The following is a 16783-nucleotide window of genomic DNA, read 5'->3' on the forward strand; positions in this document are numbered from 1 at the left end:
TAGATTAATTGAAAACACATGTCCTTGGTTCTGGTGACTGATATTGTCCTTCTAATGTGTGAGGGGGCAGTGTTTTTTCAATACCTTTTTCATGTGTCTTTTATACTTTTGGGGGAAAATGAAAATGAAAATGATAAAATAAAATAATAAAATAAATGAAAAAAGTAATTGAAAAAACACGGCGCCTCACGTAAAATGAAATATGTAAACACTGAATCAAGCAACTGTACGGGGGTGCTCACAAAAGCCAGAGTAGACGATGAAATGACCACAAACATGTTTTGAAAATTGAATTGAAAATTTAAATATCCCTTTAAGCTAGAGACAATGATATATCTATCTATAATTATATATAGTAATGTATAATAATAATGTATTATGGGCCTATGTATTATATAATACATCTTCTAATACATCATCTTCTTGCTGTGTACGTCATCCATGGCAGCAATGGTGTTTGGAAGCCTTCATTTCATCACGTTTGATGGGACAGAGTACTCGTTCAAGGCCCTGGGAGAGTTTGTGATTGTGCGGCTGTCCTCCAACACTGGATCCAATATCTTCACCCTGCAAGGAGAGACAGACAGGCTGCAGACCACCGCACAGGACGCCCAGGTTCCTGTGGTTGTGCGCATGGCTGCCTTCCACCAGGGAATTGGCAAGGTCAGTTTGCGAGTACAGTATGGGTGTGTGACGTGTGTGGTGTGTGTTTTCCAAGAGTCCATTTCAATATATAGAAGGTAACAGTATAGAAAATAAGAGCATACTTTCTGAAGGACAATCTTAGTTGTCTTTCAGCTTTTGTGATTAAAGTTAGATCTGGCCACTTGTTTTAAACCTGCATGGGATGAGGAGAGTGTAGAAATATGACATGGGAGAAGACCTCAAGAGGCGGCTGTTTGTAGCTACTGTTTGTGGAGCTAGTACCACTGTATAGGGCCGAGACATGGACCCTCAGAGCACAGGAAAGCGCCCAGGATGGAGTCAACAGACGAAATGCTGGACCACATCAGAAATGTGGACCTCTATGACTATGGGGACCTACAGTACCACAGGTCACAGTCAGAGAGAGAAAGATGAGGCAGGCCTGGCAGGGCACTGCATCAGGCAGCCAGAACTCGTGGCAAGCAAATTGACACTGTGGAAGCCAACCCAGGGTACAGCCAGGAAAGGAAAGAGGCGCACCACCTACGTAGATGCACTGCAGCGCGACAGCGGAGCTAGGTAGACAGGAGGGTGTGGAAGTCAGCGATTCAACAGTCCCGAGTTGGTGTTAGCTAGACCGCACTCTTGCATCGCATTGCATTGTTTTAACCTCCTTGACACCAGTTATGTGGGATATACTAATACAACAACATCATCATCATCATCATCATCATCATCATCATAATACCTCAGATATACGTATGGTACTTTTCTAAGTACTCCAAGTCGCTTCACATGGGGGGGAAAAAAGAGAAATAAACTTTATTACAGTAGCACAAGACAGTATGGCCCTCAAAAGTGTCTTGTGCAGTAAACAGCGCATGTGGTCCTGGGTTGAAACAGTCTAGCAGTTCTTTATAAACTGTATTTGACCTTGGACCGATAGATAGCAGTATATTTTGTGTTTGTGTTTTTCAGGTGGAGTGGAGGTGTGCTGCTGAAGCAGGACAAGGACTTCAGGTCCTGGTTGACGACGTTGATGTTCCCGTCTCTGTTGGTAATGAGCTATGATGACACAGCATCGTTGCTGTCGGGTGGAAACCTTGTATGTCCAAACCGTTCCTTTTCTAAAATTATTACATTTTAGAACAGTGAAAATAGCTGATCTACAAGCTCACAAGACGTGGTGTGATGTGACACGTTGTGAGCTTGTAGATGGCTATTTTTGCTACTTTTGTGTGAGACACTTAAGTTGAAGTAGGGCATTAATTTATGAAAAAAGTTGAAATATGGATATACTGTACAAGGTTTCTGCCCGACAGCAACGTAATGACACTCTACACTGTGTTCATTTAACTCTGTAACTCAAATATAACCATTTGGTTACATTTGTACGCTCTCAGAGTTACAAATGGATAAACTAACACTTTTTACTGTGTATGATCTCTATGTAAATTAAACATTATTATTGTGACAGGAAGAGAGAGGAGAGACATGTACTGTACAAGACATGATATGATATTCAAACGTGCACTAACTGGCTGAACCACCAGGGGGCACCCCTCTAGTCAGTATTCCACCTAATTAATAAATAGAACTCACAGCCTTCTTCAAGGCCCTGAATTACACTGTGTGTTGAAACGCATAGGCGCTAAGCCGTTTCATTAAAGGCTTTTTAATTATTAGTTCAAAGCAGTGTGCCCAACTATTTTCTCCAGTTAGTATTTTACCTATAAGGCAAGCAACTGCAAATAGAAGCCACCACTACTACACAAAGTGTATTGGTGGTGGCATTAAGTCACATTTTATATTGAGGATATAAATATATATATATATATATACAAGAGGAATAAGCACGGGAGCATCTCAGAATGTTGACTAACGCCCGATGACGAGTGAATCTTCAGCAGAGTCTCTGATGAAGATGCACTTGGCATCGAAACATTTGTGGTTGGGTTCATCCTCCACTACAGTATGTGGCTCATGGTTCTAACTCTTATCAGGAACTGAACACACACACAAGCACGCACGCACGCATATCACTGCTCTAACACTGCCCACTGCTGTCCGTCCAGGTGTAGTGCACATGGGTGAGGAGGGCTTCGCCGTGCGCTGTACATCGCAGAGGCGCTGCGCTGCAGTGTACGCTGGGGGCCTGCAGGTGGTGGTGTGGAGGGTGGAGGGCAGTGCCCAGTTGGCCGCCATGGTGGAGGTGCCCCAGGCCTTCTACAACCGCACCGTGGGGCTGCTGGGCTCTTGGAGCTCCAACCGCACGGACGACTTTGTCATGTCTGACAGCAGGCTCGTCCCCTCGGCGGGCCTCAACCCCCCCTCTGAGGAGCATCTGTATCGCTTCGGCATGTCCTGTGAGTTTGCACCACATCTCCATGTACTACTGTAGGGATGGGCATTTGTACCGTTTCTTTTTGTAAACGTGAAACATTTGGAATGTGGGCGGATAAACGTCTATGACGTCATATCACATATCACAAATTGCAGTCCTACTTGTGGGCCAGTTCAAATAGGGCCTAAAACATGTATTGTAACATAGATTGAGTCTATACTGCTGTTTTCTGCTCTTAATTTGCTGCTCTTAATTAGGTATTGTAAAATATTGTACAAGGAACCATTGTAGATTCTATTTAAGTGATTTATTCCATTAATATTCTGTTATGAATTACTTAATTTGGGTTAATTTCTCCTAAACAGGTCACATTTTGGTTACCGTCTAACCGCCCCATCCCTAATGTACTGTATAGCCCCATTACTTTAGTTGACTTTGTCCCTCGCATTTCACACACACGCACGCACGTCGCACGCACGCACTGCTGAATTATTCAGTGATGAATCAGTGTGATTCAGTTTCAGAATCTATACTCATCCGTACTTGTCTATGATGTAACCCATCTTCATCTCTTTCTGTGTCATACTCATAGCTATGGAAGCCCATTTCTGCCATTGCGTAAAAATTTAAAAGACCTCATCCCCCCACCCCTATACAATTCTAACTTTATATGTCACATTTCTGAGTGAATTTTTCTTGTAATTACTCTATATGCTATCTCATTTGTGAGATCGCTAAAATATACCAAAAGCAAAAGTTCTCATTGCGCAGAATGTCCCATTTCACAAGTTCATCATATGTATAAAATCTTTTGAAAATAGCAGATCTACAAGCCCACAACGCTTGCAGATCTGCTATTTTCAAATAGCCAAAGTTTAAATAGGGCTGAAGTGGTTAATGTATGCTTTGTAATAATCAAAATCTACAAAGTAACTAAAGTTTACAAATAATTGTCCAGTAAAGTAAAGATACCTCAAAATTGTACTTAAGTACAGTACTTGAGTATGCATGTACTTAGTTACTTTACACCACTGTGTTTCCGCTATAGGGGCGGTCCCGGTCCCGGAGAGCCTGCTGTTCTCTCTCCCATCCTCGGTCCCATTTCAGCCCACCTCCACGGCAGAGCTGCTGGCCGGGGTGAGCCCCGCGGAGCTGGCCCACCTCAGGAGGAGCTGCCGGGAGGATCGGCAGTGTGTCCACGACACCCTGGCCTCGGGAAGCACTGAGCTGGGCCTGCAGAGTTGGGAGGACCACGAGCAGTACCACAACCTGGCTCTCATCTACGGTAAGAAACACTGCTGCACAGTGAAATCCTCAGTGTTCATTTAACCCCATTCAATCCCGGAACGCATCTGTGTCATTTTAGATTTATTTGGCTAAAATCGTGAAAATGTGTGCAAATCTTTGAATATATATATATTTTTAAAGGGACATTTTTTTAACTAAAATCTTTGCTTTTGGGGGTCCCTGGAACAAAATATTTTGAGATGGGGTCCGCGGCAGATTACATATGTAAAAATTATTTCTAAATCTCAAGAGTACGTTGCTATATCAGTGGTGCTCCAACTTTTCCACGTCAAGGACCCCCAAAATGTATTTGGCCGCATCTCAAAATATGTTGTTCCAGGGACCCCCAGAAGCACAGATCGTAGTTAAAAATGTTCGCTTTAAACAAGATTCACACACATTTATCAAGATTTTTCAAAAAACAGCAGATAAACAAGCTCATAGAGCTGCATTCTGTGCTGCGCTATGAGCTTGTATATCTGCTATTTCTTTAATAGCCAAAGAAATCTAAAATGACACAAGATGCTTCCCCGGTCTAAATGGGTTAACCCATTACGACCTGAGGCCGGTTCTACAAAGGCCATCTAAACCAGTAATAGAGTTTAGAAAAGAATCTCAATATTCAAAATGTTTCAAACACGAGATTTTGAAAAAATAGCTTGATGTACAAGCTTGTGAGCTTGTATATCTGCTATTTTTGAATAGCCAACGCAACACTAAAATCTATAATGACACAGATGCTTTCTCGGTTTTATTGTGTTAAAATGAATTTCAGCAGAAATATTGGGGGTACGGTTTGCCCCTTCATCTGATTTCAGGGACATTTCTGAGATTTCCTCTGATATACAGGTGCAATGTATTTCTATGATGGAGGATCAATCCAAGACAAGTACAACGATCAAATAACTGGCATTGGGTTTCAAGCCACAAACTAATAATAAAACGTTCAAGACAATAATAAAACGTTCAAGACAATGTCCCTGTGGTGTCAGAATAATTGTGTAAGAGAGAATAATAAATTAGATTGACTCACTGCCAACATAGCCTTGAGGCAGCAGTATTGTATTACTGTAAATACATTCAGTTAATTATGTATTTGCCAGTATTTGATAGAAAAATATTAAATGAACTCTTGCTTGCCCAGCCTAAATGAAAGTGACATGCCCCCTGCTGTTGTTTTGATTTTAAAGCACGTGTTTCTGTTCTGTACAGGCAACATGCCTCCCATAGTGACAGAGCCCGTAGAGATCCGAGGTAAGGTCAACTCCACCGTGAATCTGCAGATCATCGCTAAGGACACCAACAAAGACTCGGTCACCTTCTCACTGCTCTTCCCCAGACCACCACAGACCTCCATAGGCAATGGTGAGAAACACACATCACTAATAACAATAATGATAATAATAATAAATTCTATTTATAACGCACTTTACATTTTTGCAAAAGTGCTAATACTGATACACACTCAAATGTACATGTACATATGGATGTACACGTGTGTGTGTGTGTGTGTGTGTGTGTGTGTGTGTGTGTGTGTGTGTGTGTGTGTGTGTGTGTGTGTGTGTTCGTGTGCGTGTGTGTGTGCGCGTGTGCGTGTGAGTATGTGTGTTTATATGTGTACAGAGGCAATTCTTTGTGTTATACACCAGAATCAAATTAACATTTCAAAGAAAAGATATAAGGAGAGGGGACGACCTTCCTCTCTATCACTTTACTCTAAGGTGAAGCAAAAATTGCACATGAAGCATGCAATGCCATCAATATGAGTGTTAGAGTTAAATTAACGCTGAAGTCTTTGTTGTGTACAATGGCTGCATGTGTATGCTACAGGTGATGGCTACTTGACATGGACACCACTCAGCATCCTGCCTGTCCACCTCACCATCAAGGTCACCGACAAACTCTTCAGTTCCCTGTTCACCCCGATCCTGAAGGTCTGCAACTGTCACAACGGAGGAACCTGTCAGTACGACAGCGTCACAGAGAACCACATGCAGGGGAAGTTTCAGGTACAACAACAGAGCAGGGAGGATGGTCTCATCTTTTATGTACAGTACTTGATCGCTTGCCTTAAAGGAGTAGTTCACCCAAAACATTTCTTATTTTCTATCAATTACACACCCCATGAAGCATTGAAATCATGGAGATTGTTTAGTTTTTATCACATTCCTAAGCCAATAATTTGATAACCAGCGGTCTCTCCGGTAGGAGACACAAAGAGTCTCCTTGGTGTCTCCTACCGGATACATTAGCATCTTTATTATTATTATCCAATTATTGGCTCAGGAATGTAAAAAAAATAAATAAGAAACATGAATTCAAGGCTTCATAGGGTGTGTAATTGATAGAAAATAAGTACTTTTTTTGGGTGAACTACTCCTTTAAACCCTCTAGTCTAGTCTTAGTGAAACGGACCTGAGTTGCAACTGTGCTTTTTTCCCGTCTACACCAAATGTCTAAGGCCAAAAATTGCCAATCTACAAGCTCACAATGCGTTCCAACGTCGTGAGCTGTGAGTTGTGAGCTCTGCTTTGTTTGGCAAATGTTCCTCCTAGAATAGGGATGCTGGGGTTCAAGTGGTTAATGTGTCTGGCATAGTATGTTTGGTTTGACCTTTTTTGATAGTAGTACTTTCTTTCTTTCTTTCTTTCTTTCTTTCTTTCTTTCTTTCTTTCTTTCTGTCTTTCTTTCTTTCTTTCTTTCTTTCTGTCTTTCTTTCTTTCTTTCTTTCTTCCATATACTGTATACCGTATTTATATCTCTCTCTCTTCTCTCCCCCACTCTCTCCTCTCCATCTCTTTGCTCCATGGTACCAGGTGGTGGGGTGCCTGTGTCCCAAAGGTTTCCGGGGAAGATTCTGTGAGAATGCCACTGACGTGTGTCGAGGGAAGCCCTGTTTCCCTGGGGTGGAGTGCCTGTCCCAGCCGGAGCCAGAACAGTTCACCTGCGGAGAGTGTCCCCCTCGCACCGTCTTCCATGACAAACAAGGATACAAATGCTTTGAGAACGGTCAGTGGGCCTTGGGATTCAACATGTGCGGACATTTAGGAGCCCCTGGGTCACAGCATTAACCGTTTAAGACCGGGAACGCATCTAGATTTCATTTCATTAGATTTCTTTGGCTATTCAAAAATAGAGCTTGTAGATCAACATTTTTTTTTTAAATCTTTGAATATGTTTTAAAGCGAACATTTTTAACTCTGACGTGCTTCTGGAGGGGTCCCTGGAACAACATATTTTGAGATGTGGGTCCCCGGCCAAATACATTTAATTTTCCTTGACATGGAAAAGTTGGAGCACCACTGACATAGCAACATACGTTTTTTTCAAAGAACTGTTAGGATTTAGAATAAATGTGTAGAATATATATTCAAAGATTTGCAAAAATAGCAGATCTACAAGCTCATAGCGCGGCACTCGGTGCCGCGCTATGAGCTTGTATATCTGCTATTTTTGAATAGCTAAAGAAATCTAAAGTGACACAGATGTGTTCCCGGATTGAATGGGTTAAAGTATATCCTGTTGAGAATTCCGATTGGTCTAGAACACATGCTTATAATGATAATTCCCATGGTCCATGCCATGGTCCACTATACCAACTCTGAGGTTAATCTGGAGTTACTGTATACATCGCATGATGGTGTCGATTGATTTTCAAGCTAAATGTGATGCGTTAGCTTGAAAATAAAGCATCGAGCATAAGCTCTAGGGTGGTTGGTCTCTTATTTTCTTCATTATGTAACACTTCATTATGTCTGGGGAAAACACTGTTAATCCTGTTTAATTTACAGGAATGCTATTCAATGCAATGTACTTGTCCTTGTTCCCCTCTCCTCTTCCCTCCCGTCATAGACTTCTGTCAGCCTCCCTTCACCTTCCCCTGCCACAAAATGGCCATCTGCAACAGCACAGCCTACAACTACACCTGCACGTGCAAGCCTGGCTACACTGGCAATGGAGTCAACTGCACAGGTACTGAACAATGCAGACACACTGCTGCTATCGATGTGAACTGTACAGCGTCCAGTCATTTGTATTGTTCCACTTGTTTTGCTTAATATACCATTATTACTGGTACTACTACTATTACTACTACTGTGACGACTGGTAATAAGCTAGCAAGGCAAACTAGAGGTGTGCATAGTTGAGCTGCATGGCTCATCAACTCTCATTTGGGGTCTGGCAGTGGGTTTGAGTTATTTAGTGTTTTCAGCAGCGCCCTCCGGTGGACAGAGACAAACTGATCTGAGACCCCACTTTGAGAGCCACTGAACTAAACCGCTGGTTCTCCATGTCAGGTCCGGGGACCACCAGCGGTCCAGATGGACCCTTATTATGGGTCTGTAACTCTCGAGAGTGTACAAATCCAACTAAATGGACCCATACGGAGTTAAATGAACACAGCAGTTTACAGTGTAGATTGGGATCCAGTATAGTTCTCTCGCATAAAAAAGGAAGGGGTGGGCACACACATGGAGGGGTAATGGAGATGTCCTAAAAAAACTTTTTGGGTTTTTTTGTTTTGTTCCTCATGTAATGTCTGACCTGTTTACATAGAAATACTCTCTCTCTCTCTCTCTCACTCACTCACTCACTCACTCACTCACTCACTCACTCACTCACTCACTCACACTCACACTCACACTCACTCACTCACACACACTGACACACACACACACACACACACACACACACACACACACACACACACACACACACACACACACACACACACACACACACACACACACACACACACACACCAAAAGGACCCGTCACTTACGGGTCCATTTGGTTCCATTTGTACACTCTCAGAGCAAAATGGACACTGAGTATTTCACAGTGTACTAATGATGTAAATAATACATGTGTATTTCTCTGTGTATTGTAGATGTAGATGAGTGCCAGGATCCCAAAGCGTGTCCCAACGCCAAGTATGAGTGTATCGACAGCCCAGGCTCACACCGCTGCTCCTGCAGGTACCAGAGCACCAAGGTTGCTAATGGATGTGGTATGTACTACACTGCACACACACCTTTGAACTAAACCACTTGTTCTCAAACACTTTCATTTCAAGGACCCCCAGTTTACTATGCATTAGGCCATGGGTTCCCAAACTTTTCAGCCCGCGACCCCAAAATAAGGCGGCCATTGACTCGCGACCCCACCTAAACCTGGAGGTAATTTATGCATATAAACGTGCACGTTCGGTTCGCATTTGAAATGTATTAAACTGGTAAAAGAAAAAAAAAGTTTTTTTAAATATTATTTTTTTGTGACCCAAAATAATTTCACGACCCCACCGTCAGTCTCCCGCAACCCCAAGTGGGGTCGCGACCCCGACTTTGGGAACCCCTGCATTAGGCCACAGACCCCCATACAGTAACTCTGAGAGTGTAGAAATGGAACCAAATGGACCCGTTTAGCTTGGGACCCCCTGAATGGCTATGGTATGTAGTCTACGAAAGTTATTACAGTTTAGCATTTTTCATTCGTTTTTAATTCGTTTTAAATTTCAGTTTAGTTTTAATTTGTTTTTAAAGTGGGTCTGCTAGTTTAGTTTATAGTTTTTTGAAAAGGCTTAGTTTTTTTTAAAATTTATACATTTTAGGTTTAGTTTTAGCATTTTTGTTGTAGTACGTTAATAGGGGCTAGTAACATGGTCCGAAAATTTGCCAAAATTGCCCATCTGCAAGCTCGGCAACGCGATGCAGCGCGTCGTGAGCTTGTAGATCTGCTGTTTTTTAAATTATAAGTATCCAAAAGCCACATAATCAGATACTAAAAAAAATGCACTTAAGTACAGTACTCAAGTAAATGTACTTGGTTACTGTCCTGTCCACCACTGTTTATGATACATCCACAATGAAGTGAACTCTACTGTGGTTGTGTGTGTTCACAGGTGACTCTGCCAATCCTCCAGGTGAGATCTCCCACACGGCTTCCTCCTCTCTCCCTTTCCTCAGTAGTGCACCGTAGCATGGCGCGGCTTCCGCTGTCGCCATGGCAAACATGCCCAAATATGGTAATGTGAGGTCATCAGTGAGGCTGTTGCTTTTTGTTTTGTCTCCGCAGGGTTTTATTTCTTCAATGTTTCCATGGGCTGGAGCAACACAAGTCAAACACTCAAACAGGTGTGTGTGTGTGTGTGTGTGTGTGTGTGTGTGCGTGTGTGTGTGTGTGTGTGTGTGTGTGTGTGTGTGTGTGTGTGTGTGTGTGTGTGTGTGTGTGTGTGTGTGTGTGTGTGTGTGTGTGTGTGAATAAGATAACAGCGCTTCAACACTGATCCACACAAAACTCTTTTCTTCAGCTGGAGAAGATTCTGTCCACAGGCTTCCAGAACAAATTCTACAGTGCCAAAGAAAAAAAAGGCCCGGGTTCGGGCTCCAGTTTGGGTCTTAAAGAGTTCCGCATCAATGTGTCCAGCGACACGCCACACTGGTACATCAGAGACTACCTGAACAGGGTCAGCGGCTACTATGGCATCAAAACGGCGGAGGTCGGAGGTAAAGATGTCACATCGTTCTTAACCCTAATTTAAGCCTGATTTATAGACTGGCTGATAGTTGTGGCACGCAACAGTGTCATACGATGGATAGTATGACGTGTTTAACCACTTAAACCCTCTGTGACTTAGTAAACTGGACCTGAGTTGTCTCACCACGTATCTTTGGCCAATGTTCCCCTCAGAATATGGATGCTGGGGTTCAAGCGGTTAACTTTAGCTCTGTCCACTCAATGCAACACAATGTAAAACTTCAAAAATACAGTAAGTCTACATGGTTGTCATTCTGAAAATAATGCTGCTTTCATCTTGATTAGTCAGAAGTCAAAGAGGTAATTTGAACATGTCTTAAGTTCTCCTGGCATCATCATAAGAAAAGAAACCTTGTGACTTTATCAATATCAACCATAAAGATCAAGCTGTTGCGGGTGAGTGGGTGGGTGGGGTGTGCTGTCTGTCTGCCTGTCTGTCTGTGGTGGGTGAGCAGATATGACCATATATGGACTAGACATTCATGAGTCATTGCCAATTCAATAACCCTGGCATGACGGGCATATGCTGATAATGGATGATGATTATCAGCCCAAATATGGACATACAGTACCACACACAGCACAATAATGTGGAGATACCGGTCGGTGTGTGGGCCCAGATTATGCCCATATATTGAGATCGCCGCCATCATTGCAACTCATTGTCATTAAGCATGCCCATATATTGGAGACCCCTGATGAAAGAGAGCGGGATAGGGAAAGGGGAAGGCAGGGGGAGGGAGGTTGTGTGTGACGTCAGACGAGAGCACACTCAGCGAGAGAGAGAGGGAAGGTGATGGATAGATAGACTATTATTGATCCTGCAGGGAAATTCAGTCACCAGAGGGAGGGAGGGAGAGAGTGAGGGGAGGAGGGAGAGAGGGAGGGGAGGAGGGAGAGAGGGAGGGACAGCGAGACTATTTCACCCACGCAATAACCCGGCCAATGCAGAATCTGAACATGCTGATCAATTCACACAATGTCAGCACAATAAACCGCGGCAGCGCCAGGCAAGCTCGGCATCACGTTTTCGGCTTGCTTACTATTATGGCTATATTTATTTACCTTATTAATTCAGGGCACGTTTGGTTTAAGTTATGCCCGGCCGGCCGGTCCCTCCTGTAAGCCAATTTTAATATAGGATTACTGTTCATTGTGATATACTATACCATAAAAAAAGAATTCTTGTAATTTTGCTAATACTATGAAAGGAAGGAAATTACATTTAGATTCTTCTCACACAGAACATGAGCGGAATGACAAATCAGCATAGTACATTTTCACAGTGTCGAGTTACATCTATAGGATATCCACTTCAATCCTCTTGAAGCCACTGAAGTATTGACTCTGAAAGCGATAGGGTGGTTTGCATGAGGTTGGCTGGATATTGTGCTGGCTGTTATATTCTTTTGGCTGGATATTCTGGATGGTCGACAAGTGCTGGCGAGGCAGCATCTCTATCTCTCTCTCTCTCTCTCTCTCTCTCTCTCTCTCTCTCTCTCTCTCTCTCTCTCTCTCTCCCACTTTGACTCTGTGTCGACTGTTCTCTCTCCCACAGATCTGGATGAGTGCAAGGCCAAGGAGCATGTGTGTGTCCCCCCCGCTCTCTGTATCAACACCTATGGAGGCTACAGGTGTTGCAACGGCACCACCGACACCGATGCAGTTTTAGGGTTATGTTATTTTGCCTAATTTTACTGATTTAATATCAAAATACTATTTTAACATTCATTTTTTATTATTCTAAATGACTTGGGGATGAGTAGCCCTGATCACCTCAAGGCAAAACACAGGCCGAGGCACAGCCAACTGCCAAGTAGGAGTAATATACATTTTTATTTTACCCACCACTGGCTGTTTCAAATAATGAGCAGAGCAGAGGAATTGAGCATCAACCATCTACGATTATCAATAGCTACTGTAAAGTATAACGAATAGAAGGTTTGGCACAGAGACGTGTGAGTTTTGTTCAGAACATGAAGTTTGCTTTATATTAACTTAGTAAACGTACTCATCACTGATGCAGCCGCACTTGGAGTTGGTTTGTTTCAAAGGATAGACAGACACTAATAACAAATATAATGCACCTGAGAAACTTTGGTCAACTTCATTATGTACTTGCATAATACATGGTCTTACCTGATCGTAGTGTCACTCCTGTCAGTCCATTCTCCTAACATTATCAGAATGGCAGCTGCTAAATCCTTTGATCTCTGATGACCGTAACATTATCCATATCCTCCTCTTCAATACCTTTGGTTTTGGTCAAACTACCCCCCAACTTGGAAGCACCAGGAGGTTGTTTGTTTATAATTATACACTACGAATCCTTGGATTTGATGATAAACTCCCGTGGTCGTTAGTTTGAGTCGGCGGGGGTCTATCACTCTCTGTTTCTTTTTCCTCTGTAGCTTTCACTGTTTTAAAATACTTGCTTAAATCTGCACACTTTGCAGCTAGCACAGATAGCTCTTGTATCCTCTCGTGTCTCGTTATGTTGTTGAGCTCTTTCCCCAAATTCGACTTGTAAACAAACCGGTGAAAAACCACATGTTGGATGTTGCTGTGTGGCCGGGAATGGATAGATACAATACAAGAACGCATCGTCCCAAAACACACTCGCCCCGGGTATATCCGGCGGCCTCGGTCGGCGGAAAAAATAGGGGCGAGTGTGTTTTGGGGCGAGTGTTTTCACCGTGCAGTGAGGAGGAATGTGGTGCTGTGGACCAAACCATTTTGGGATTTACACGGGGGGGGGGATAAATTAGTGTTTATTAGTGCATGTCATGATTTCAAAAGCGGGTTCGGATTCTATTAACTTAAATGAAAAAAGTATTGTTTAATTATCCTAAATTACTTGGGGGGTGTCCAATCTGACTTGGGGGGGTCCAATCTGAAGCTAGGGGAGGACAAAACCCCCCCGTCCCCCCCGGGATTGACGCGCATGCACCGATGTGGACAAGGCCCAGTCCTGCATATTAGGAACACCTCCAAGGCCTTAAAAACTTTTTTTTTGACCTGTGAAGAGCTCTAGGACAGAGTACAGCAACTTGCTATGGGCCTGGTCTTCAAGATACACCACAACATTGGGATCCCCCTGTATTTGTCAAAATACTTCCAAAATGTTAACGAAGTCCATGATCATAACACCAGAGGCAGCTCCACAAATCATGTTCAACCCAGATTTGGCTCAACAAGGGAATGAACTCGTTCTCATGCTATTCATCAAAAATGTGGAATGCCCTACCAAAAGGAGTAAAGGAGTATAAAACCCTACTCACTTTCACACCTTCAGGAGGCTGCAATTAGAAAATGGCCCCTGTCCAAGTCTTAACCTACCCCAAGTCCTAACCTACCCCCCTACCCCCCCCTTTTTCTCTTTCTTCTCTTGTACATATTTTTCACTCTTCATACCAGTAACCTGTAAGCTGATTGTATGACATTCCGTGTAGTAGTGTGTATATCTGTCTGTCTCTTATATGTCATCATGATTTGTGTACATGGGGATCTCATCTTAAACAAGCTCAGTGCTTAATGAGTGAGTCTTCCAGTTTAGTAGACCTTGTATTGTGAATTTGTACTTCCATGTACTGATGTTCTCATGTCTTACTAAATAAAGTACATCAATCAATCAATCAATCAATACTCATGCTGAACAACTTTCACACTCTGACTTTTGACCTCTGACCTTTAGATCTCCCACCATTTTGTATTATATGAAAAACATTCATTGGCTCATAACTTCTGCATTTTTTCTGCTATCCGCTAATCGCTATCCGCTATCCGCTAATCCGCTACTAACGTTTTGTCGGCAGAGGTCCAAAGTTCATGTGTAAAGAGTTTCGTGCAGGAGGAGATAGATTTTAACTATTGCAGTTTTATGAAAATTATTCATCTGCCCCTAACACACACATGCAGACTCACATTTCTTTGAAACGTTGCAGTAATTTAGAGGGTCATTCCAAATATCACTGAAACCAATCTCACTCCAATTGGCCAAAGGGGGGCGCTATAGCAATTTTTTGAAAATGCAAACTTTAAACAGGCAAAAGTCATGCCTTGTTTGGCCGAAAGTCGTGAAACTTGCTCACACTTGTGCCTTGACTCATGAGGAACACATCTATTGCTTTGACCAGTAAGCTCCGCCCTTAGATTGTCCACAATTTTGAGCAGTTTGAAAAACATTTAAACCCAGGATTTTTCAGCTATTTGCGTGAAACTGTATCATCTTTGTGAGCTGCTTTTTCACCAGTTCAGGTCTGTCGGTCCAATGGTTTCTCGCTTAAGCGTCTGCCTGACAACCGCAAGATCGCCGGTTCAAGACTCACTTCATGCAGACCTCATTTAAAGTGCAATGCAAACAACATGACTGTATCAATGAATTCATGTGCAATTGATAAAGATAACATGAAATGCTTATTTGAGAGTATGTTTTTTCAATGTATGACATACTTCATTGTGAAAATAGCCGATCTACAATCTCACAACTTTTCAGATAGCAACGTTTTGTGAGCTTGTAGATCGGCTACTTTCACTGGTTTCTGTTCCGAGGAGACGTACAATTTCTCTTATCGGTAGATGGTTGGGGAACCAGTGATCGAGAGAAGTTAGCAAAACAGAGGCTTGGTCCATCAGGGACGGAAAGACATATATATCAACAGACTCTACCAGGGCTATCATATATCTAGCTCAATGAGAAGAAAGGCAGCCTATGAGTCCGGAGGTCACTGGTTCGTTCCCTATCCCCGACGATGTGTTGAGGTGATCATGATTTGGCATTCGTAAGCTTACGCGTAGTATTTCTTGAGGTTAGGGGTATAGCCAGGGCTGTTAGTGACCCGATCGTTCACTTTGTGATACAAGCGCCACATTTTCCACAAAGTTTCTTCTGGACCTACTTTTTCACAAAAGCCTGTTAGCCAAGCAAAAAAAAACAATATGGCTGCCATTTTCCAAAATGGCTGCCGGCGAAAGACATGCTATGTGGTTTTTGACCTGGATTGTGATTGGATAATCCAATTTGGATTATTTTGGCATCAGAATATAGTTTTGACTCCCCCCCACCCCTTCCCCCCGTTAGCCACCCCAAAAAAAAAACCATATGGCTGCCATTTTCCAAAATGGCTGCCAGTGAAAGACATGTTATGTGTTTTTTTTACCTGGTTTGAAATTATTTTGGCATCAGAATATAGTTTTGACTCCCCCCCCGCCCCCTCCCCCCATTAGCCAAGCAAAAAAAAACTATGGCTGCCATTTTCCAAAATGGCTGCCGGCGAAAGACATGCTATGTGTTTTTTGACCTGGATTGTGATTGGATTATCCAATTTTGATTATTTTGGCATCAGAATATAGTTTTGACTCCCCCCCACCCCCTCCCCCGTTAGCCACGCAAAAAAACAATATGGCTGCCATTTTCCAAAATGGCTGCCAGCTAAAGACATTTAGCATGTTTTTTTAACCTGGATTGAAATTATTTTGGCATCAGAATATAGTTTTGACTCCCCCCCTCCCCCTCCCCCCGTTAGCCATGCAAAAATTTTCCAAAATGGCTTCCGGCGAAAGACATTTTATGTGTTTTTTGACCTGGATTGTGATTGGATAATCCAAATGTTTTCTGAGGTGTACTGTAAAAAGGTTGCGCAGAATGCGCACCACTGAGCTAAGGGACTAACGGGACACAGGTGGAGAAATAAAACTAATCACAAGGTAACGAGACAAGACAGAAAACGTTACGACAAAATAAAACAAACAACAGTAAAGTAAAAACTAAGTAACCACTTAAAACAGGGCAAACTAACACATTACAAAACAGTACAGTACTGTTATTGTACAGCACTGTACTTTACTCTACTGTACTGTTCTGTTATTGTACAGCATAGTACTGTACTGTACAGTACTGTTCTGTATTGCTATTGTACAGCACAGTACTGTACAGTACTGTTCTGTATTGCTATTGTACAGCACAGTACT

The 16783-nt window shown here is 42.7% G+C and overlaps 1 protein-coding gene across 1 annotated transcript in view; it reads left to right on the forward strand.

The window, feature by feature from the left end:
* Window positions 1–16783, forward strand: part of LOC308102979 (mucin-4-like) — a gene marked incomplete at both ends in the record, with an annotated part of 33142 nt that overhangs the window by 10086 nt on the left and 6273 nt on the right. Inside the window, 12 exons of the mRNA XM_080452832.1 lie at window positions 449–663; window positions 1624–1702; window positions 2721–3011; window positions 4038–4274; window positions 5489–5641; window positions 6107–6285; window positions 7093–7285; window positions 8129–8248; window positions 9168–9287; window positions 10179–10199; window positions 10352–10410; window positions 10587–10782. Of these exons, the coding sequence (XP_080308958.1) occupies window positions 449–663; window positions 1624–1702; window positions 2721–3011; window positions 4038–4274; window positions 5489–5641; window positions 6107–6285; window positions 7093–7285; window positions 8129–8248; window positions 9168–9287; window positions 10179–10199; window positions 10352–10410; window positions 10587–10782 (1863 nt within the window). The remainder of the gene's footprint in view (window positions 1–448; window positions 664–1623; window positions 1703–2720; window positions 3012–4037; window positions 4275–5488; window positions 5642–6106; window positions 6286–7092; window positions 7286–8128; window positions 8249–9167; window positions 9288–10178; window positions 10200–10351; window positions 10411–10586; window positions 10783–16783) is intronic.

Source organism: Gymnoscopelus braueri (genome assembly GCF_963280865.1).
Source record: "Gymnoscopelus braueri genome assembly, chromosome: 16".
Taxonomy (NCBI): Eukaryota; Metazoa; Chordata; class Actinopteri; order Myctophiformes; family Myctophidae; genus Gymnoscopelus; species Gymnoscopelus braueri.